This window comes from Stylophora pistillata, chromosome 11, assembly GCF_964205215.1.
Source record: "Stylophora pistillata chromosome 11, jaStyPist1.2, whole genome shotgun sequence".
Classification (NCBI taxonomy): Eukaryota; Metazoa; Cnidaria; class Anthozoa; order Scleractinia; family Pocilloporidae; genus Stylophora; species Stylophora pistillata.
This window is the reverse complement of record NC_142529.1, coordinates 26669304-26693621: the sequence shown is the minus strand read 5'-3', so window position 1 is coordinate 26693621 and position 24318 is coordinate 26669304. Positions and strand designations below refer to the sequence as shown.

The 24318-nt window shown below is 38.2% G+C and overlaps 1 protein-coding gene and 1 long non-coding RNA gene across 4 annotated transcripts; one reads left to right on the top strand and one right to left on the bottom strand.

Moving 5' to 3' along the window:
• Positions 1 to 5856: 5856 nt before the first annotated feature.
• On the bottom strand, positions 5857 to 10889 carry LOC148720890 (uncharacterized). Of its 3 annotated transcripts, none has more exons than XR_015993336.1 (5): positions 10211 to 10889; positions 9499 to 9628; positions 9135 to 9211; positions 8723 to 8843; positions 5857 to 6644 (listed from the first exon to the last, which is right to left on the bottom strand). It is a non-coding gene; the product is annotated as an uncharacterized LOC148720890 (long non-coding RNA). The 3 variants fall into 3 exon arrangements; XR_015993335.1 differs by having other exon boundaries at positions 8763 to 8843; XR_015993334.1 differs by lacking the exon at positions 8723 to 8843.
• A 3534-nt stretch (positions 10890 to 14423) lies between these two features.
• LOC148720889 (melanocyte-stimulating hormone receptor-like) lies at positions 14424 to 19825 on the top strand. The gene is made up of 3 exons (XM_088737694.1): positions 14424 to 14526; positions 15288 to 15355; positions 18573 to 19825. Exons 1-3 carry the CDS (start codon positions 14424 to 14426, stop codon positions 19554 to 19556), a joined length of 1155 nt encoding a protein of 384 aa, XP_088593820.1. The 3' UTR covers positions 19557 to 19825.
• Positions 19826 to 24318: the final 4493 nt, after the last annotated feature.

Here is a 24318-nt window from a genome sequence, read left to right as displayed (position 1 = left end):
TTTCTGGCTTTCACCACTGGCAGTCATACGGTTCGAAGACCTTGGAAGGTCTGCTTGCAGGATATTGGTTATCTTCTTTGCTGTTTCCGTAACACGTTCTTTTACAGGATAAGGTTGTTAGCCTTAAGTGTTCCTGTCTGAGAAAGTGTTCCAAGAGCCAAAAGTGGTGCTCAACCGATTTGGCTGAAACTTGGCACAAAAGTTGAGTGTGATAAGATATTTCACAAGCCACTTTGGCTCACTTCTCTGACTGTTCGTTCTGGAGTTTCAGGGGGGGTTCCATTCGTGGCCTATGGAACACCAAAATTTCATCCATCTAAGGGGCACTTGAAAGTGCTATAAAACTCCATTGATAAATTTTGCTGCCAAATGAATTTTACCATGGAATCTACTATAGTGGAGCTTTTACTTCATAAATGTAACTTTGTTTTTAAGCAATTAGACAGAGAGGGGCCTGGGGCTAAAGTTAGGTCAAATTTGAGGTCAAAATCACTACCCAAAATTGCCATTTTTCAAAGAACCATAACATTCACCTGCTTTCTTGCATAACTTTCATACCAAATCCAGTATGTACTTTAGTGACCCATTTATCAAAGTCAGTTGAGAAAAATTTGGCTTATTAGGTTTGTTAAGTTTTTGGCACAAACTCTTCATGCCCCTCTAAGGCCAAGCATAATTCATGCTATAAACAGACCAAAGTCTTTGCATAAAGCCTTTATTGTGTATTTGGTGAGTGAAAGTGAAACATTAAAGCCAAATAAATGTCATTATCTAGAAATACCTCGTCTAATAACTTACTATTACTCTAAGAAGGCCTGTGAGTAGCACTGCAAACACCGAGCGGTTTAGCAAAATAAAGGTAATTTTTTTTCTTTGAAAACGTAGTACCCATCATAGAGCACAAATGATGATGTTCTGACCTAGATATGACAATATCTGTTAAAGATGCTTGAATTTCCTTTGATTCATATTTTTCAGGTCATATCTCCCTACATACTACAGTAAAAACCCGCAAGTAAGAACCTACATTTTTAAGACTTACCTAAACAGGTTCTCATATAAATGGTACTTAACAAAATTTTAGGCTATTTAGGTTCTTAAAACAGGTTCTTATCTTGGAGAAAAACACACCTGCATAACAAGTTGGTAATTATCCTATATTTTGTAACTACATATTTTGCACTCATTTTTCTTAAGAAAATCATGTTTTACAGCAATGGCAATCTAGTTTTTCTTCGATTATGATTAGAGTAAATAATATCAGTGTACCTGTAATGTACTATATGATTTTAGAAAATAAGAACCTATTTTAATTTTTTAGGCTAAATAGGTTCTTGTTCATAGGGGGTATAAATGGAAAATTTTAGGCTAACAGGTTCTTAACTTTTAGGTTCTTACTTGCGGGTTTTTACTGTATACTCAAAAGCATGCAAAGTCTCTATATTTTGTCAGGCCCATTCTTTGATGCAATATTAAGTGAGCTTAATGAAAACGACCTTATCAGAAGATCTTTGGTTAAACTTTCGATAACCTTGCTAGCTCTTGTAAATACGCATGATGACATCAGAAACAGAGCAGGATGGTACGTACAGGTTGTAGTGAGTATCGTCCAGGTGACCCGCCGGAGGCTGAGATCCATCCCATTTCCCTAGTACGTTAGAGCTGAATAAATCAAATCATCCGGAAGTAAATAAGAAATCCATAGTTAGGAGAGCTGGACAACAAATATTTTGTTTTACAGTTCCTATGAAACATGCCATACCACACCTCAAGATGCGATTGTTGTATCGACTGACCCACCATATTGGACGTGAGAGTGAGAGGACTGGACTAAGTCGAGGAGTCACGCAACCTTCACTGAGGTTTGAGTAACGCGGGTCTTTTGACCATCACTTGCGGTAATCACAGGAATTTGCTTACCGTAGAAAAGGTTCATAATACGATGCCTTACGATTAGCACTACCTATAATTTCAACGTCGAAAAATCTCGCACAATGACTGTAGTTGACTGAGTTTTTGCTTTTGCAACACCTTAGTTAATCTTCCCTTGGCAGAGAGTTCGCGAAAGTTGAAATCTTCAAACAAAAGAAAATTGGAAAACCATCAAACTATTTTGAAACATGTTTCCTAAACCCTTTTCATAAGAACAAAATTAAGGAAAATCTTTTTTTGACGGGAAGTTGAGAAGACCGCTCTTAGCGAGAGTGGTACTAAAAAAGCCATTTGCTACATTTATGCGCGTGTATGAGCCCTTTCTGATATTTTTAATTACCTGTACTTGTAACTTTGGTATCACCCGATCTTCCTCCCGCCCCGGACTCACCTGAACCCTTGTACTTGTGTTTTAATCAAATAGTCATGTCATTATCGCAAGAAAACACAGGAGTCATTCCTGTTTCGCGCAGCGGAGCCCATGACGCGGCACCGCATTGATCATTTACCCCTCCAATGGAATAAAGTGGCATCGCAAAATTATCCTGAAACTTCTTATTGCTATACTTTCTATACTTAATAAGGACACAAACATTTACACTTGAATAGTGGGAGGAATGGAAACTCGATCCAGTCTTAATACTCTCACGTCCAAAATGGCGGCCCCTATTGGCATCATCCCATGTCTCGTGTGGAATACTTCATTTAAACAGCAACATTAATTTTTGTCATCCAGCTCTTCTGACTGTGGATTCCATCTTTTTGGGACGGTTCCATTTATTCAGTTCTAAAGTACCAAAGATCTATGATGGATCACAAGTCACCTGGACGGTGCTCACTGCGGCACGTAAGTTTATGGTCATGCTCGCTATAAGTAATGGGTATTTACAAGAGCTATTCACAGACTATTCAAAGGTCAGGCGTAGATCATCTTTCAGCGATCGTTTTATTCTGAGCTTAATGGTTAAGGCCGGCCGGGTTAAGGTCACCTTATTTTCAATTTAAAAAAACGGCCTGACAAAATATGGAGACTTTCTATGCTTGGAATATAGTATGTATGGATATATGGCCTCACAAACATAGATCAGAGAAAATTCAATCATCTTTAGAGATATCGCCATATCTAGATCAAAACATCATCATCTGTACTCTATGATTGGAACAAAGTTTTCATAGGAAAAAAAAATTATCTTTATTTTGCTAAACCGCTGGGTGTTTGCAGTGCTAATCAGAGGCCTTCTTAGAGTAATTATAAGCTATGAGTCGAGGTATTTCAGGATTATGACATTTATTTGGCTTAAATGTTTCATTTTCACTCACCAAATACAAAATAAAGGCTATATGTCAAGACTTTGGTCTGTTTATAGCATGAATTATGCTCAAAATTCCATTTTGCTTGGCCTTAGAGGGGCATGGAGAGTTTGTGCCAAAAACTTAACAGACCTTAATAAGACTAATAAGCCCAATTTTTCTTAACTGATTTTGATAAACGGGTCACTAAAGTACATACTGGATTTGGTATGAAAGTTATGCAAGAAGGCAGGTGAATGTTATGGTTTTTTGAAAAATGGCAATTTTGGGTAGTGATTTTGACCTCAAATTTGACTTAACTTTAGCCCCAGGCACCTCTCTGTCTAATTTCTTGAAAACAAAGTTACATTTATGAAGTGAAAGCTCCACCATAGTAGATTCCATGGTCAAATTCATTTGGCAGCACAATTTACCAATTGAGTTTTATAGCACTTTCAAAATGCCACTAAGGAGGATGAATTTTTGGTGCTCCATAGGCCACTAATGGGACCCCCCCTAAAACTTCAGAACGAACCATCAGAGAAGTGAGCCAAAGTGGCTTGTGAAATATCTTATCACACTCAACTTTTGTGCCAAGTTTTAGCCAAATCGGTTGACCACCACTTTTGGCTCCTGGAACACTTTCTCAGACAGGGACACATAAGCCTTATCTCCAGGTCTGGAGGGCTGTGGGACTGTCTTTAGTCTGGACTCTACTCCTTGACCTGTCTGGCTTGGGAGGCCCTGCCAGGGGTGTAAACACCCCCGTCGGCATAGCTCCTGGAGTCACTGGGACGCACAAGCCACTCAGCCACGACAAGGCAACCGTCCTAGTGAGTGGACTAAAGTAATATACAGAATAGAAAATACTTCTTGGTTTGTCATAACGAGCCTCACGCCGTTAGCAACCAAAAAAAGTCTAGGTATCCAGCAGAGAATCCGTACTTTTAGTCCGCATTCTCTGCTGGATACCAGTGGCTTGCTTGGGTAAAATTTTTGATCGTATTTCGCTCCTAATCTGATAGAGGCGTCAACTTTTACGCAATCATGTCATCATCCTATGGCGTGAAAAGGTAATTAAAGAAGCCGTATCCGAAAAAAGTGTACATGGCCGGCGCTTAAAAATAGTGACAAGACAAAGCGCTCGCCCGGAGTTTGTTGCGGCAGTTACAGTCACGTCGAAGAAACATTTCTTAGTCAATGCTTGCGGATTTAGTTAACTTCATTAATACTGACATAGACTGCGACGCTTATTTACTACGACATTTAACTGGCGGCCTGAGTGTTTTGTTTTCTAATCAATTTTACCAGATTTTTGTTTTCGGATCGGAAACAAAGTAAATTCCAGAACCGACGACTTTTTTTCCGCTGTTTTCGGAATCTTTGACAGCTGACGCTTGGTGCTGTAATTTTTGAGCATCCGGTTACCAGTTATTGGGAATAAACTCGGCGTATTACAATCTATAATTTCTTTTGCTGTTTAACGCAGAGTCCACAATACATGGCGGCTTTTTCTCACTGATATTTTATGTCGCATTTATAGTTTACACACTGTTCCAGTTTTTTTAAACGATATTCATGCAGTACACATAAGATTCTTTGTCACTGGCCTTCATATGACCTATATTGGTGCCGGAATCCTCTAGATAGTTGCGAGAGATTACAGACATTATAGGTACGATGTGATTAACGCACTGGTGTTGAAAATCTCTTTGCGCTACCTCCTCCGCAACGATGATTAAAATTGTGAATAAACAGAGACCGGGGGTAATAATAATTGTTTTCAAATCAAGATAGATGTTGAACAAGCTGACAAAGCTTTCAAACAGACAAAGACCAACTTTCGTTTAATGACACGTTACGAACAAGTTTAAACTCCCTTGAACTTTAACAGGGTTCGTACTGTCTTGCAAGTCTGTTAATTTCAGGGCAAGTCCCCCAATGAATTTAACCAATCCTCAGAAAGTCCTTGACTTTTTATATTCTAAAAGCTTCTTGAGAGTTGACTTTAAATACTGAGTCAAGCGCTGTGCGCTAGAGTGGTTTGGAAATTAACATAGAGCGCGGTAGATCCAGTAACGCGTTATTGACCAAGCAGGAAAACTCAAACCTGAGCCAAGCGATAAGAGCCAAGCGAGAGCTTGCCTACAGGTTACACAAAGATAAAATGGCTGCAACGCTGGCCACCGCAGAAAACGAAAAATAAGCAAGGGTTAATAGCCAATCAGCTCACAGAATTCGCTGCATCTTGCACCGCTTGCGAAGCCAGCCATATAAAAAGGAAAGATAATACATCGGCGTAATATAACTCTTAAAGCAAGAATCTCTCCCAACATATTCATCTAAGGTAGTAAAAGGTTAAAATGTTATGAAAGCTGTAAAAGAAAGGGTTCCGGTGTCGCGCTTATTCAGAGTTACAAGTTTGAATGGCCAAGGGGTGGGCACTTATTCAAGGAAATACGGTATATCGATCACTTGAGGCTGTGCGCGTTACTTCGTGTTGTTTCATACTTTATATTATCTCATATTACCCAGTTTGTCAGGAAATCAATCGTCGTCGTGTGTTTACGCCCTACAAAAACGTCGCATCAGAGATTTCACGATCTAGCTTCGCAAAGAAATGTACCAGCAGTGTTTTGCCTTGTGTTATTTATTGAGTTTTTTTGGCAGCATTTTTTGTTTTGATGTTCTCTTCCCGTCGCGGTTTGCAGGGCGACTTTTAACAGTAAATGAAGCTGTTTTTCAAATTTTTGTCTCAAACGACTATTTATTCCTGTCGCTCTGCTGTAGATATAGGTGAAGAGCTCAAATAACAGAAAAGTTTGCGTCACAAGAATTTCTTCACATTATATATGCCAGAAAACCTCAGGCATTACTCTGAATGCCAGAACTTCAGCCTGGGTGAACCAGAAAGGATAGACAATACTTCCCTATATTAACCATCAATGAAAAGCTAAGTAAGTCAAATATCTCAGAGGCGCTCAGGCATTAAACTGAATGCCAGGACTTCAGCCTGGGTGAACCAGTAAGGTCGATAGACAACACTTCCCTAGATTAACCTGTGAATGTCAAAGAAAATAAGAATGTTAGGTATACCAGAAGCACTAAGGGATTACTGTGAATAGCAGAACTTCCGTTCAGCCTGGGTGAACCAGAAAAGATAAACAACACTTCCCCGTATTGACCATGAATGAAAAACTTAAAGTATGTTGTATATCCCAGAAGCGCTTAGGCGTTACACTGAATGCCAGGACTTCAGCCTGGGTGAACCAGAAAGGATAAACAATACTTCCCTATATTAACCATCAATGAAAAGCTAAGTAAGTCAAATATCTCAGAGGCGCTCAGGCATTAAACTGAATGCCAGGACTTCAGCCTGGGTGAACCAGTAAGGCCGATAGACAACACTTCCCTTGATTAACCTGTGAATGTCAAAGAAAATAAGAATGTTAGGTATCCCAGAAGCACAAAGGGATTACTGTGAATAGCAGAACTTCCATTCAGCCTGGGTGAACCAGAAAAGATAAACAACACTTCCCCGTATTGACCATGAATGAAAAAACTTAAAGTATGTTGTATATCCCAGAAGCGCTCAGGCATTACACTGAATGCCAGGACTTCAGCCTGGGTGAACCAGAAAGGATAGACAACACTTCCCTATATTGACCATGAATGAAAAGCTAAGTATGTTGTATATCCCAGAAGCGCTCAGGCATTACACTGAATGCTAGGACTTCAATATGGGTGGACTAGAAAGGATAGACAACACTTCCCTATATTGACAATGAATGAAAAGCTAAGTATGTTATATATCCCAGAAGCGCTCAGGCATTACTCTGAATGCCAGGACTTCAGCCTGGGTGAACCAGAAAGGATAGACAACACTTCCCTATATTGACCATGAATAAAAAGCTCAGTATGTTGTATATCCCAGAAGCGCTCAGGCATTACACTGAATGCCAGGACTTCAGCCTGGGTGAACCAGAAAGGATAGACAACACTTCCCTATATTGACCATGAATGAAAAGCTATGTGAAACTTTGTTATATATCCCAGAAGTGCTCAGGCATTACAGTCAATGCCAGGACTTCAGCCTGGGTGAACCAGAAAGGATAGACAACACTTCCCTATATTGACAATGAATGAAAAGCTAAGTATGTTATATATCCCAGAAGCGCTCAGGCATTACTCTGAATGCCAGGACTTCAGCCTGGGTGAACCAGAAAGGATAGACATCACTTCCCTATATTGACCATGAATAAAAAGCTCAGTATGTTGTATATCCCAGAAGTGCTCAGGCATTACACTGAATGCCAGGACTTCAGCCTGGGTGAACTAGAAAGGATAGACAACACTTCCCTATATTGACCATGAATGAAAAGCTATGTGAAACTTTGTTATATATCCCAGAAGTGCTCAGGCATTACAGTCAATGCCAGGACTTCAGCCTGGGTGAACCAGAAAGGATAGACAACACTTCCCTATATTGACCATGAATGAAAAGCTATGTAAGTTATATATCCCAGAAGCGCTCAGGCATTACACTGAATGCCAGGACTTCAGCCTGGGTGGACCAGAAGGGATAGACAACACTTCCCTATATTGACCATGAATGAAAAGCTAAGTTTGTTGTATATCCCAGAAGCACTCAGGCATTTTTCTGAATACCAGGACTTCAGCCTGGGTGAACCAGAAAGGATAGACAACACTTCCCTATATTGACCATGAATAAAAAGTTCAGTATGTTATATATCCCAGAAGTGCTCAGGCATTACTCTGAATGCCAGGACTTCAGCCTGGGTGAACCAGAAAGGATAGACAACACTTCCCTATACTGACAATGAATGAAAAGCTAAGTATGTTGTATATCCCAGAAGCGCTCAGGCATTACACTGAATGCCAGGACTTCAGCCTGGGTGAACCAGAAAGGTTAGACAACACTTCCGTATATTGACCATGAATGAAAAGCTATGTATGTTATATATCCCAGAAGCGCTCAGGCATTACACTGAATGCCAGGACTTCAGCCTGGGTGAACCAGAAAGGATAGACAACACTTCCCTATATTGACCATGAATGAAAAGCTAAGTATGTTACAAATCCCAGAAGTGCTCTGGTAATACTCTGAATGCCTGGACTTCAGCCTGTGTGAACCAGAAAGGATAGAAAACACTTCCCTATATTGACCATGAATGAAAAGCTAGGTATGTTATATATCCCAGAAGTGCTCAGGCATTAATCTGAATGAAGGACTTCAGCCTGGGTAAACCAGAAAGGAAAGACATAATTTCCCTCTATTAACAGTGAATGAAAAACTAAGTTTGCTATATCCCAGAAGCTCTCAGGCATTACGCTGAATGCCATATAAATCTTAGAAATATGGCAAATAAATATATATCTCAGAAGTGACCAGGCAACACTAAACAAAATAATATTGTTACATGATAAGACTTCAAGAAAATAGATTTTTTTAAATGATACAATGTTGACTATGCCTTACTACAATGGGTGCACAGAATTTAAAAATTAAAATGTTATACACTGCAGGCAGAGCACATAAATTAACATCACATGGCTCCTCTTCAAGGGGAAAGAGCAAGTCATCTCTTAACCCCTTCTATCTGAAACAGACAGAAAAAAAAACAGTGAATTTAGTTTCCACCTTTATAATCCAAGCTTACCATATTTTTGCTGGTAACTGGGTAAAAGTGAAGAACAGCTCCCCTAAAAGTCTTTCGGCCCACTGTCGGCCAACTGTCGGCCAACTGTCGGCCGGCAGTATACCAACTGTCCATCAAACTAAGTATCCCAAGTGAGATTTAAAGACATTTATTCCAATAGAAAGTGAAATACCATACTGCAAGCTGGAACTTTTTATGCATGTCAATGCAGAAATGCAGAGTTGTACCTACCCCCCAATATTTGCTTTGCTCTTTAGGAAACACTCAGCAAAGGCTTCCCCAAAAGGAACATCAGGAGAGGCACATTCCTACAAATAAACTGCATGTATCACTCAATAATGAATTAACTGAGCTAAAGTCATATAATGTTCACTACTAATGGTAGATATATAATCACCGTTCACCACAGATAAAATATGTTCACTTTTATGGACACCTTTCGTCTGCCTTTCTGTAAAGTCAAGAAAGCCAAGAAAGCTCTCACTAATTGATTATAAATAAATTGCATAACAAATACCAGTAGGCTGAATATGTTTTGTGTTATTGTATAATTCCACTATGATGCATGTCATTTAGCATTGCAGGTATAATCTACCTTAATAACTTTGCAGAATACACAGCATTCTGTGTCCAATCCTTGCTTGCAAAGTTCATTGATATATTTTTTGGCATCACCAGCTCTTTGCTTGACCAGCATTATCAGTGTTTTGTAATCAAGAGTATAACTGTCATGAAAAAAGACAAGAAGATCATAACAAGAAGTTGAAGTTAAAATAGCTACACCAAAGATCTCAAATGTTATACTTTCCCAGATATTTTCTAACACTACCAAGCATAAAATGGATTCAATAATTACTATCACGTAGCTAGACATGTAACATAAAAACATTGCAAAAATAAAAAATAATAAGATAAAAAAATATAAAGAGTCAAGATTGGCACACACAAATAACCTGAAAATTTAACTTTAAAGCATCTTCCATTAACTACTATTCCAGTTTTCTCAATGGCATCCCTCTGGCGATTTAAATCTTTTATCGTAGAAAAATAGAAATGAAATAAATTATAATACTGTCAAGACCCTATCAAGGAAACAAACCCGAAATTTCTCCTAAAGTAGCCATAAAAAGTGATCATAGCTAGAAGACTTAGAGGCTCAGCGTAAAATCAAACTCAGCCAATTATGTGATTTTCCTGCCAAGCAGAGATGAGTTCTGATACACCGTGAAACCAGCATTCACAACAAAACATAAGACAGCAAACTCACTTTTTCCAATCTTAATAAAAATATAAACGTTATGACTTACCCCGGTTCGTCTTAGCTTGAAAAAGCTAAGTAACGTTTGCCAAGCTTTTCTTGATCCAGGATCAAGAATTTATTTTATCGATCAACCAAAGATATCTCACCACTTCTCCTTCTTCGAATTTCTGCCGGAAGATGGTAGAAACAACTCCAAATAGAGAGGCGATGGCCACTTTGTTGTTCTGAACATATCGGTCATCCAAGCTTCCGCCATTTTTTAAAGCTGGACCGTACAAAACGCTTGGAAAATGTGCCACCAACAGGCTACTTCAAAAAACTTGCTGACTCTTATGCCACATTTCTTGAAATTTAAGATAAACCATTCCCTTGACTCATCTGGAGGAGAATGAAGCAATTCAACCCTTCGAAGTTTCAAGGGATCCATAACTGCACTCGACCGCGGGAAACTAAACATTCCCGCTTTTGCTTACGCATATTACTATGAAATCCAATCTCCAAATGTCAATAGGCCGATCCAGCCCCTAATAAACAAAAGGCTTCATTGTACCCAGCAGGAACAGAGATTGTACAAATTCAAGCAACTACTCAGATTACTGCGAGCAATTATCGAAAAAGGCTGTCAAGGCGATGATGGAAACTTATCCGGTTTATGACGTCACTCCATAGCAACCAGCCTTTTCGAATATTTGAACTTCCGTTTACCTGTGGCTCGTGATGGATGCAAGCGTTCTGTCAACAATGCCTAAGATTTTATTAGCCTTTCTCACAGCACCATCAACTTGAGCACCCCACGACAGGTCATAGGAATTCAGAGCTCCCAGGTCTTTCACATGCTTTACTGGTTTGGTTGCAACTCCCATAATATACGAAGGAGACGAGTTGTCGCGGTTATGGGTAATGCGCATTGTTTCGCACTTCTCCGGGTTAAATCTTAACTGTTATAAAGTTTCCCAGTTTGCTAAGTGATCAATGTCGCTTTGAAGGGCTTGAGTATCATTTATGCTGTCAGCGGTCTCTCTGTACACTTTCGTGTCATTTGCAAAGAGTTTGATAGTTGATGATATGCTATACGATATATTGTAAACAACTGCCATCCTCCCCTTCTTTGGTTGGAGGGCTTCATCAAGAATCAATTCCTTTCTTCGCAGTCCACATTCTCCTCTCCATCACAACATTTCTTGACTATTCTCTTATCCTCGTTGCCTTTCACAAAGAATCTTCCTTACATCCACCGTCCAAACTCTTGTATCGTTGTCTGGCAACAACTGATCTATTGGTTAGTCTTGTGGCCCAGACTTTCCGTGCAACTTCTTGGATGTTCAAGGTCCACGAACAATGGAATCTCTGTCGATACGCATTTGAATCAGCCTACATCACAGCCCATGAAATATGTGGAGTGTTTTTAATGACGGTAATACCCATTTACGTGGACAGACTTCTCTCCCTGATGTTTTGGCTAAGATACAGACAAATTGTAACTTTGAAGCGCATGCTACCAACCTTTGTCATGAATACATCAATTCACTCTTTTTCACAAATGAGTTTTATTAAAGCGTAAGTTTTCGCTTCCTTATCGTCCAGACCTCGCTCTTCTTGTCACAAACTTCCCCACCCCACTCCCTTTAGATGTGTCTAGGCTGCAACAATCATTACCACACCCTCCCCAACAAAGGCTGTGTTTGTAACACTAATCACTTCCGAAGAAATTTGAATTTCGCGCTCGGTGAGCTGGCTACGCGCCGGTGATTACAAACCTTTGTCTTGCGAATAATAGAAACCCTTTCCTTCGAACAATAGATAAGGACATATAAGGAGCGAAAGCTTGACTTATACTCGGGCCAAAATCCTAACCAAAAGTTTGATACGCACTCGTTGGGTTTGTCTCTCCGCTATTTCCGCGTTGGTGAATAAAAGAATAGATTAGTATAGGTAATCGCATGGGGCCGAGTAAAATTATGGATTAATATCACTTGTGTTTTCGGAAGTTGCTGAAATTGCCCGAGTCGCGCAGCGACTCGGGCAATTTCTGAAACTTCCGAAAACACAAGTGATATTAATCCTTAATTTTACGAGGAACCATGTGATTACTTGTATATAATATAAGGGGCCAAATGTTTTCTTACTGATCTCGTGCAAAACGGGACGCCATTGTTACAAAACAAACAGAAATTTCTTTACCTTGGCAGCCGTTGCTAAGCGATTTTCAGCCAATCATTTTCAAGTAATTTTTCCCGGGGCAATAACAAAAATTAAGAAAAAATGCCCTTATATGATAAAAAGTTGAAATGAATGTAGAGTCGAAAGAAAAGCAGTTTGTATGTAACAAAGATGAAATTAATTATTTGGTAAAAAAATGGAAAAATGCCCCCTTATATGATAAAAAGTTGAAATGAATGTAGAGTCGAAAGAAAAGCAGTTTGTATGTAACAAAGATGAAATTAATTATTTGGTACTTGATAAAACCTCGTACTCAAAACAACGCCGACTGTACATGTATCGTGGCTAGGTCAGTATGTGTTCATTAAAATATGAAGCACGCAGGAAGTCTGGAGAAAGAGAAAGGTGCACAAGAGTTGCCAAAGACGTAACCAAGAGCCATCATAGTTTTATAAATGATAAACTTATCCCCTCCTTCATTTTCCTCTCGATCGATAGAATACCATGTTCCCTTCAGCACTTTCATAAAGTTTTCATGATCGGAGGACAATTGCTAGTCGCTCGAGGGAATTAGAACATAAAGAATTAAGTCACCTGCCGCAAAAATAAAAGCTTGTCTGATAACGTAAAATTTACTTAGAATTTGTTGGTGAAAGGAGGAGAACAAATTAAGAATGTAAAAGAAACGACAGTAAACTGCTTTTTCGCCTAATATTTTGCTCTTCTCTTATTTTATTCTACTCTTGGAGAAGAAACGGAGGTAAAAGAGCCCCAAAATGTTCCTAATTACGCGGTTGAATTCAAATATTTTAAAATAAGATTGCATCAGTGGCCATACATCAATTTTAATCTATATATTTATTCGAATTCTTTGATTGATTGACATGGGTTTGACATCCCTAGCTTAGACCCTCTATATTTTAATGTTACTGAGGTTGATAATGAGCCAAAAATTAACTTTACATAAATGATATGGACATTTGATTGACACTCTATCGATGGAGCAAGGTCAGCTTGCGAGCTGGGTCCTCGTTAAGAGCACTGCGGGAAGTTGCTCCTTCGCTCATCAGTTGTGTTGCTCGAGGCCTTAAACTTATTCACCAGCAAGGTACAAAAAACTCATACTGAAGCGTTTATAATGAGTGCCTTCCCGTCGGCTAAGTAAGGAGGGATTGTTTATCTCACAGAGAAAACAATATTGATGTTACAGGTGTTTCTATATATTTGACAAATTAAAGTGACGATTTCTCTGAAGTTTTCCAAACGATTAAACAATGATGAGGAAGTCTCTATATGATCATTAAGTGGGAAGTAAGGTTTTAATGATCGTCATCGTTGTGAAGCTGTTTAGAAGAAATATTTCTCGTTGCAATCACAGATAACTTCAATCTAAGAAAAAAGGAAACTAATACAGAATAATGTCGACAACAAAATTCACTGGAGGTGGAACACAGACCAAGATATTTCAAGATCTGTACTGTTCCCCCCCTCTGGTTGGTGGGCTTCCGCAAAAATTTAAAATTTCTTTTCTACCAATCTACATTCTCCTCTCCATCACAGCATTTCCTGGCAATTCTCTTATCCTCGTTTCCCTTCGCATAGAATCTTCCCTGCATCCTCCGTCCAAACTCTTGTATCGCTGTTTGGCAACAACTGATCTGTTGGTTGGTCTTGTTTGCCAGCCTCTCAGTGCTACTTATTGGATATCCGTGGCTGACGAGCAATGGAATCTTTGTAGATACGTATTTGTCGCCCCTTTCCTTACAGACATTGCATTATGTGGAGTGTCATTGCTGACGATGACGGCCATAAGCGTGGACAGCCTTCTCGCCCTGTTGTTGGGGTTAAGATACAGACAAATTGTAACTTTGAAGCGCACATACATCACTGTAGCTACCTTTTAGATTTTATCTAGTGTTACTGCTTTACGCTACATATTAGATTACCGTATACTCATTTTATATGATAGTATAATTACACCATCTTGCCTTGTTATTTCAGTCGCCTCGTATACGAAAATTTTTCGGGTTCTCAGTCATCATCAGGCTCAAGTACAAGATCATCTCCAACAACAGCCGGGCCAACCAAATGCACCGAACATGGCGCGGTACAAAAAGGCAGTGAACAGTGCACTGTGGGTGCAGTTAGCGTTAGTAGTTTGTCATGCACCATCCTTCATAGTAACAATTGTAATCGCTGACAGTAAAACATATTCATCACACTTAGCAGTATTAAGGGAAGTAGCAGCTGTCTTAGTTTACTTTAACTCGACGTTAAACCCGTTTTCTTTACTGCTGGAGGATTGGTGAAGTAAGACAAGCAGTAAAGCAAACCATCAGAAAAGCACTTTGCTGTCCATGGAGCTAGATCCTCATCAAATTGATACTTATATTATTTTAAATTTCAAAGCTGAGTCATTAAGTCACGATTTTTATTTGAGAACGTTCGTAAGATCTGTCCTTGGATAAGCAAGAAATAAGAACTTCAGCAAAGTGTAAGGGAAAACTGGACTGTCTGATTTATGAAATGTTATTCATAACAAAGAAAAGGCCATGCTTGAACACACAATCAGACTCCATACGCGCAAAACTATTTATTTAATTTTATTTAAATTTGTCACTTTTTACATGCATATTTTACGTTTTATCGCCTTCCGCGGTATATATTAAGTTGTCAAATTTTATTCTCTTCTCACTTGAAAATGATGACATGGTGTCATCGAAACGTAGTGTAAAACTTCTTTCACTTATTTTTATCATTAGATCATGTTCGATTAAATCTAATCCTATTCGAATTCTAACTTTGTCATGACAACAGAGTTATATGCATTTTACTCTCATGTTTAATTTCTTTAACAAAATGTGACGGCATCGGGTTAAACTTTAAAGAGTAGTTACAGCGGAGAGTTCTCGACATATTTTTATCTTAAGTTAAACAATTTCCATCTTTGTTTGCTTCCCTAGGGAAATTGCTTGATTTTGACGCTTTATTGCTCAACGCGCTGATTAATATTTACTCTCGTCGTCTTGAGGTAAATGAAATTCAATCATCGTGTGGCGCTTTAACAATTCGTAATTCAAACCGTCGTGATCAAAGGAGAATTTAGAGAAATGCACCATTAAAATATTATAAACGACGTTCATTTTGAATATTCTAACCAAGATTGTAAAATTGTAAAAAGTATATGGTTTGGTAGGTTAACATCCCGTAACGGTTTTGTTTAAGATTTTAGTCAGGGGATACAAAAAGGAGAAAAATAGGCTCCAAAACTTTTTTCATTGCAAATTTAATTGAAAGTTGACATCTGTGACAAAAATTTGAATTTCAGTTATTTGATGCATTCGGAGATTGTCACGAAATTAATGTTTCCTCAGACGATCTCTTGCTTTCACCAAGTAAAGTACCCAGCTTGAACTTTTTATTTTCAGTTCGCTGAGGCTGATTATGTGTCAAGTCTGAACTTCACACAGATCTTTAGTTTAGTATCGAATGCAATAAAGGAAGAACATCTCCACTTAATAATCGGCCCTTAAATGACAATTTATCCTAATGTACCACGTAATTCATCTCTTATAAAGGGTGACAAGAAAGAGTTCCCTTATGGTATTGTCAAACAGAAATATAGCCGATGTCTTTGTTTTTGCCAACGATAATTATTTTTAGCTAAACTCTACTAATTGAAAAGAAAAAGCTGGTGTCGGCCCACTCGTAACTGTTTAGAAGTTTAGCTGCAGTTGCTATTCGGAATAATCAAAGAGAATTTAAAAGAAGTTAAAATTTCCTGGATAAACTCCTAAACCGTATTGAAGAATTGCATGATATACTGCACCTTTTAAGCAAAGTAACTATAGAACGAGTACAAAATGAATAATTTGGTATTCGATAAAGCCTAGACTCAAAACGAGGTCGGGTCTGTCATGACTAACTAATGTCTCCTAAATTTTGAGTTTTAACAATTATTCATTGGTCTGTGTGCGATATGAAGCATGCGGTAATTTTACAGTCGAGCTTGAAAGACTGGTAAAAGTTGGTAATAGGCGGAGCAGTACGCAACTTAATATTCACAAGTGATGATAAAATTAAAAAAACTAGAATGAAAAGAATTGTTCATCGAGTCTTGAAAGGTTATGACCACCCATCCCTTCATTTCCATCTCCATCAATAAACTATCATGTTTAATTCAATATTGGATAACAACTTTCACTGCGAAAAGAGAATTGTCAATCGCTCAAGAGAATCGCAACAAGACTTCAATCTCTTGCCACATAAAAGAAAACTTGCTTCATACCAAAATATTCGCTTCAAATTATCCGGATGAAATGATCCAGGTAAAGAGGAACTCTAGGGAGAATACTTTCAAAAGTAATTGGTGTCACCCTCTTAAAATAAAGGTTATTATTTACATTATTATTATTATTATTATTATTATTATTATTATTATTATCTGTTCAGTGCATTGTAAAAACTGAAGCAGGTGTCTATAATCTCCTTTTATTGCTATTTCACACGTGAGGCACCTGATGGATTCCGGAAAAAATTAATCAGTTTTTGAAAGAACAGAAAATTTCCGAACACATTTTGAATGAGTAAAGGCTGGTGAGGTGGTGTTTATGTGGCTAAATTTAAAGAAGTGAGGTTTAAGCGATCGCGGCTTGGTGTCTGCAGTTTACACAAATATTTCTCCTTGCAATCACAGATACACGACAAGAAAAAGAAAACAGATAATTTTGACAACAAATTTCACTAGAGGTGGAAAGTAGACGAAAACAACGCAAGAACTCGTTCACAAGGTATCTTCCCTCCATCAGCCGTCCAAACTCTTTGCGACGAGACAGTACTTAGAACATACCGGTTCTAGGACAATAGCGTATCCACACTTGAAAATTAGATGGAAATGTATGGGAAAATGTGCAAAACTGTGTTCACTAGAAATTGAAATGAAGTATTTTAAATATAAGCTGGCATCTCTGATTACAATTTCAATTTCAATAGTTTGATGCTTTCGAGTATCCAGTTTTTTTCTTAGACCAAGTGAATTCGTCAGCTTTTATTATTCTTTATTTCTAGTTTACCGAGGTTTATAATGATCAGTCAAGTTTAAAGTTCATGCCGATGATATGGACATTTCAAAAGCACCCTATCAAATTAAGAGAGATGGTTTGTTGCTCTTCTAAAAATGATACGATAGATGTCTCTATATCTGGCTTGCCTTTTATTGCTAATTCATACCATTTAGGGTAAGAAGAAAGCAACTTTTTAACACGGTAGACAATTACCTGAGACATTTTAAATACCAACCGATGTCAATTTTACAGTCGAGCTCGAAAAATGATAATAAACTAGTAGGAAATAAATTGTTCATCGAGTCAGTGATACGATTGGAAAACGCACCCCTTTATTTTCCATCTCTATCAATTAATTGTCATGTTCACCTCCATATTGGGAAAAAACTGTCAGCATTACCCAGCGAGAATTATTCCTCGCTGAAGGCAATCACAGGAAGAAAAGTTCAGTAAATTTCCTTTTGCATGGAGGTTCACCTGATACGAAAGTATTTTCTTGGTCTTATATATTGTGTTCAAGACATTGGAACTGAGAAAACAAATTTGATCTGGGGTCTAGTTGGCTACCTTAGGTTTGTCATTATCCGGGATAATCACTATGAGTTCGCTGGCAAAAGGAGAAGGATAAACAAAGAATGACAAAATAATTGTAGAAAATGGTTTGTTGGCGTAATATTTTGCTTTTGTGGCAATTTCGTCTAAGGTACTGGTCGGATACGTAAAGATGACTGAAAAGCTGCAAAGCGCAATTAACTACACGGGTAAATTCAAATATTGGAAACAAATTCGCAGCTGCGACCAAAATTTGAATTAAAACAGTTTGATCCGTTCGTGAAACTCGATTTATTCTAAGACCGAGAAAAATCGCTAGTTTAAATTATCTGTCAAACTTGCTGAGGCTGATAATGATTAAAGTTTCAATTCCGAAAAAATATTATGAACATTTGATTAGCATCCTGTCAGTGGAGGTTAATAACAGATGTCTCCATAGTTTAATATTTCTTCTTAACTGAGGTACCTCGCATGTTCCGGGAATTTTTTAACACAACAGAGAATTTTCTGACGCATTTTAAATGCTTAAACGCTGGTGAGGATTTTAATTGTGGATATTGTTTAGGAAGTAGGGTTTCAGTGATCGTTGGTAGGCGTGCGCTGTTTGGACCTCATTTCTCGTTGCAATCATAGATAACTTGCCAGAAAAAACGAAACGAACACAGAACAATTTCCCCAACAAATTTCACAAGAGGTGGAACACTGACCAAAACATTTGGAGAACTGCGATGCTCCCTTTTATTGGTGAGTGGGCCTAAGCAAGAATCAGTTTCTTTCGCAGCAGTTCACATTCTCCTCTCCATCTCAGCATTTCTTGGCAATTCCCTAATCCTTGTTGCCCTTCACAAAGAATCTTCCCTTCACCCGCCGTCTAAACTCTTGTATCGTTGTCTGGCAACAACTGATCTGTTGGTTGGTCTTGTTACCCAGCCTCTGGTTGTTGCGACCTGGATTTCCGTGGTCCACGAGCAATGGAATCTTTGTCGATACGCATATGACGCCGGCTCCCTCACATCCGTAGCATTATGTGGAGTGTCGTTGATGACGATTACGGCCATAAGCGTGGATAGACTACTCGCCTTATTGTTGGGGCTGAGATACAGACAAATTGTAACTTTGAAGCGCACATACATCATCTTAGCTACCTTTTGGATTGCATCTAGCGTCGCTGCTTTATGCTCCATATTAGATTACCGTATAACCATTTGGTTTGGCTATATAATTATACCATCTTGCCTTGTTATTTCATTCCTCTCGTATATAAACATTTTTCGGGGTCTCAGTCATCATCGGGCTCAAGAACAAAATCATGGCCCACAACAGCCGAGCCAACCAAATGCACTGAACATGGCACGATACAAAAAGGCAGTGTACAATGCTCTGTGGGTGCAGTTAGCACTAGTGGTTTGCTACGCACCATACTTAATCATGGTGGCAGTAGTAATCGGTGACGATTTAACGTATTCAGTAGACTCAGTAGTCATAAGGGGAGTAGCAGGTGTCTTGCTTTACTTTAACTCGACGTTAAACCCGTTCCTTTACTGCTGGAAGATAAGTGAAGTAAGACAAGCAGTGAAACAGACAATCAGACAAGCACTTTGCTGTCCATGGTTTTAGAGTTAGGTCCCCGGTTTCTTAAGGTACACTCCAATGGACAGTTTTCATAGCTTAGTAAAAACGTCACGATTATATTAGTACCAGCCAGAGAGAACGCTCGTCAGATATGTTGTATGTTGGATATATAGGAAGAAATTAGAAACTTATCAAAAAATTGGAAGTCTGTGCATAGTAGATAATGCTTATGAATTTTAGAGATGTATAATATTGCTTGACTAATGCTAGCAATGTGTAAATTAGCATATGGAATAAAATTGAAGTTACTGGTTCTTATAGAGTTCTTTTCACCGGATTTTTCTTTTTTTTCCCCACACTGATGATATTTATTAATCCTCCTTACTCAGCTCCGAATGAATTTCTACATAAGAAGACTGAGCTTTTAATAAGTTGTAGCATAACAATACTATCACATTTGTCCATGTGTTTGACTCTTGATACTAATTCATTCCTAGATTAAGTTGGCTGAACAGAGTTTTTGATACCTTTGTTTCTTTCACCATTTTCTCTAAAACCCTTGATCTCTTGATCACCAAAATTGGCAGCAAGCAAGGTAGCAACACAAACTTTGTTTTTTCGATCAAATTTATCCCAATTCGTTCATTTTACTTCTCGATCAATGGATTATCTTGTTAACTTTAGCATTATAATAAAAACTTCATTATCAGAGGACAATTGCTAATAGAATCGCTTGAGATAATTACGACATGAAGAATTCAGTGAGCTGCCTTATACGTCAAAGCTTGTTTGTTACCAAAATAATTTACTTGTCTTTTCGCGAACAAGACGTTGGAAGCGAAGAAATTGTATAACTACGATATAACAGGCAAACTTTGGCTTATCAATATCCAGGAAAATCACTAAGAATATTAATTTGTTGGCGAAAGGAGGAAAACAAATAAATAATGCAAACGAAAGCGGCAGAAAATTGTATGTTCGCGTCATTTTTTAGCTCTTCTTTTGTTTTGTTCTAGTTTTGTCGGAGACGAAACGGAGGTAAAAGAGCCACAAAATGTTACTAATTACACTGTTGAATTCGAATATGTTAAAGTAAATTTGCATGTGTCCTTGTTATTAGTTTTGCGTCGCTCTTTTGTCCACGAGTCGTGTTGCTCAAAGCCTCTAACTTATCATTCACGAGCGAAGTAACTCTTACTGAAGCCTCGATAATGGGCCCGTAGGCTAACTTAAGAGGGATTTTAGGTCGTACAGAGAAAACAGTAATTATGTTACAGGTGTTTTTATGTATTTGCTTCCTTTTCCAATTTTATACGGGGTGTACCTGACAAGTTAAAGCGACAATTTCTCTGACATTTTTCAAACGAATAAGCAATGATGGGGAAGTTATATGACTCAGTACGTAGGGAGCTCTTTTTTTAGTCGTCGTCGTTGTGTAGCTGTTTAGATCGAATATTTCTCAAAAAAGGAAAAAAAAAGAGGAATACAGAATAATGTCGACGGCAAATTTTACTGGGGTGGAACACAGACCGAGACATTTCAAGAACTGTATTGTTCCCCCTCTCTGGTTGGTGGGCTTCGACAAGAATTTTTTTAAATTCTTTCTTGACAGTCAACATTGTCCTCTCCATCACAGCATTTCTTGGCAATTCTCTTATTCTTGTTGCCCTTCACAAAGAATCTTCCCTTCATCCGCCGTCCAAACTCTTACATCGTTATCTAGCAACAACTGATCTGTTGGTTGGTCTTGTTAACAGCATATCAAAGAAAGTTCCCTTATTCATATTGTATTTTCAAACAGTATTATAGCTGACGTGTTTTGTGCTTACCAAGGGATTTGACTTAAGTGCTAATTCGTATTTAAATTCAGCTTTGGTAATTGATTGATATAAACAGTTGAGAGCCGTCCACATATAATTGCTTAGTAGTTTAGCTGAGGTCGCTATTTGGAATAAAGAATTAAACAAATTTCGATTCCACGTTGGTTTAACATTAAGTTGAGAACTTTTTCCATTTTCAGCTTGCCGAGTCTGATAATTATTAGTGTCAACTTACCACACAAACAATATGGCACTTAATAAGATTCCTATCAACATAAGTTGATCCAAGTAAAGAGGGTCTGTTTGTCGCACTGTGCAATGGGAGGAGAAATATTAAAAGATGTCTCTACAATTGCCCCTTATTGTTATTTCATACCTGGTGTAATTGACAAGTTCAATAGGCTAAATTTATATCTCATATCTAAGATAATCACTTACAATTTGTTGGCGAAAGGAGAAGAACAAATAGAAAATGTAAAAGAATGAAACGGCAGCAATTCTTTGTTCTTTTGTTCTCACGCCACGTGCGAAATTTGCAAGAAGGTATCGCGCTTCATACATTCCTCATACAACACACCTAGTCGGCATATTTCGAACAATATCGACGACAACCTTCCCAAACAAGTGAAAATGTGTCAAATGCAGACTTTCGTGTTCTCGATTTGACGCCACATTACCCGCTAGAGCCATTCCTCTTTAAACTCGGCCGTAGGGCAAGATGGCGGCCGATTTTCCGTATTTTGACTGGGCACAGAAAATTAAAGATTTGAGCAAATTAAAAAATTTTTGCACAGAAATACTCCAAAAAATACGCTTATTTCGTTAAGCGAAAAAAAAAATTGCTGAGTTTAGGTGCACTTTAAAGTACCGGTGGGTATATACACAAGCAACGAAACCACTCTGCATATTCAAAAGCATTACGGACATTTTTCTGATGACAAAACAAGCTCGAGACTAAAGGTGAACCAATACAACTCGATAAGAAGTACCTCGAAACACTCTCACAAACTACTCTTCGAAGTTTTATCCAATACTTTTATATTGCTAAAAGAAGATTAATTAAACATGTAAACATGTACACATGTATGCTTATCTTTCTTCAAATATGCCTTGTCGTATTCTTGATCATTGGTAGCTAATTCTCTTTAAATTCTACCTTACTTTTAGTTTTCTTCGTTAAAAAAGGCTTTCTAGTTTACACAACAAGCCATTTTGTGTTAATGATTACCCGATTAGAAGCAAGAGCCTCAGAGGGCTTTGCGTCACGTAAATCAACGTAAGGAAACATAAACTAAGGAAAATATTCACAACGTAACAAAACATAAATTAACGAGTAAAATATTCACAACAGACTATGTAAAAACCTTGAACAACAATATTTCTAATAACATACTTGACGTGACTTCATCACTCTCAGCATTGAGAGCACGAATAAAAATACAACTCGAGAAAGATCTAACTCCGCGCCGTGGACAGTAAAGTGCTTGTCTGATTGTCTGCCTCACTGCTTGTCTTACTTCACTGATCTTTCAGCAGTAAAGAAATGGATTTAACGTCGAGTTAATGTAAACGAAGAAAACTGCTACTTCCCTAATGACCACGCCCACTAACGACTACTGAAGCCCTACTTCCTTAGGAAAGTTCACGATTAGAATTCCCCACCAGCGTTTACGCAGTTAAAATGCGTCGGAAGTTCTTTTTTGTGTCAGGAAACGCCCTCAACCTGCGAGATACCTTAGTTAAGAGATAAACTATAGGGTAGAAATGGAGACATCTGTCATTAAAATTTCATTGGCTGGATGCTTATCAAGTGTTCATATCATTTTTTAGGAGTCAGTTGAAATTTGAATCATTGCAGCCTTAGCAAGCAAAATAAACTATTTAAGCTGGCGATTGCACTCAGTCTCGGAAAAGTTGACTTTTTTTACAACTTCCGAACTCATCAAACTATTCAAATTGAAATTTTCGTGACAGCTACGAACTTGTTTTAAAATATTTGAATTTACCTGAGTATTTCAGTAATTGCGCTTTCGAGCTTTTCTCTCTCGGCTATGTTTCTGACTAGTACTTGAAACGAAATAGTTAACAAAAACATCGATTACGCCAGTAAACCATTTCTGTTTCTACAATTTGTTTTTTCATTCTCTGGTTTTTCTCCTCCTTTCGCCGGCGAACTCACCAGTAGTGATTACCCCGGATAATGACAAGCCAAAGGTAGTCTAGTAGACCCTAGATCCGATTTGTTCACAATCAGACGAGTAAAATACCTTCGTGTTAGGTAAACTTTCATGTAAAAGGAAAGTTATTGAATTTTCTTCCTGTGATTCTCTACAGTGATGAGCGATTCTCGTTTGGTAATTTTGACAGTTATTTTCCATTATTGAAATAAACACGACTATTTATTGATCGAGGTGGTAAATAAAAGCCCGGGATAGGTTGTCAAAATTTATTACTGACTTGAAGAACAATTTATTACTTACTACTTTTTACCATTATTATAATAATTTATAAACCTTTGGTTTTGGTAAGCTCCGACTTTAGCAACTCTTAGCCACCTTTCAAGCTCGACTGTAAAATTACTGCATGCTTCATATTATGCACTGAAGAACGAATCAGTTCCGAAGCGCTAACAAAAGATGGTGTATTGTATTCGAGGTCATCCCTTCTTGGATTGCGAAACGCAATTGAAAGATACCTCAACAACCCGCCATTTAACAGGATAATTTCTATTTCAAAAGGTACAGATTTCCAAGTGTCAAACAAGCTCTTCCGGAGTCAAATAAAGCGAAACAAGCGCGAGAACAAAGGAAACACAGTACACGAAACACAAACCTCCAATTCAAGTACCTGATCTCCAAAACTTGCAGTCGTCAAATCCAGTCTGGGGAGACAATCCTTGGGGTCTTGTAGGGAATATCTGGCTTCATATAACCTTGTAGTGGTGTCGTTGAGGACGCGAAGGTCTACTACAGTTGACGAAGCAAAGC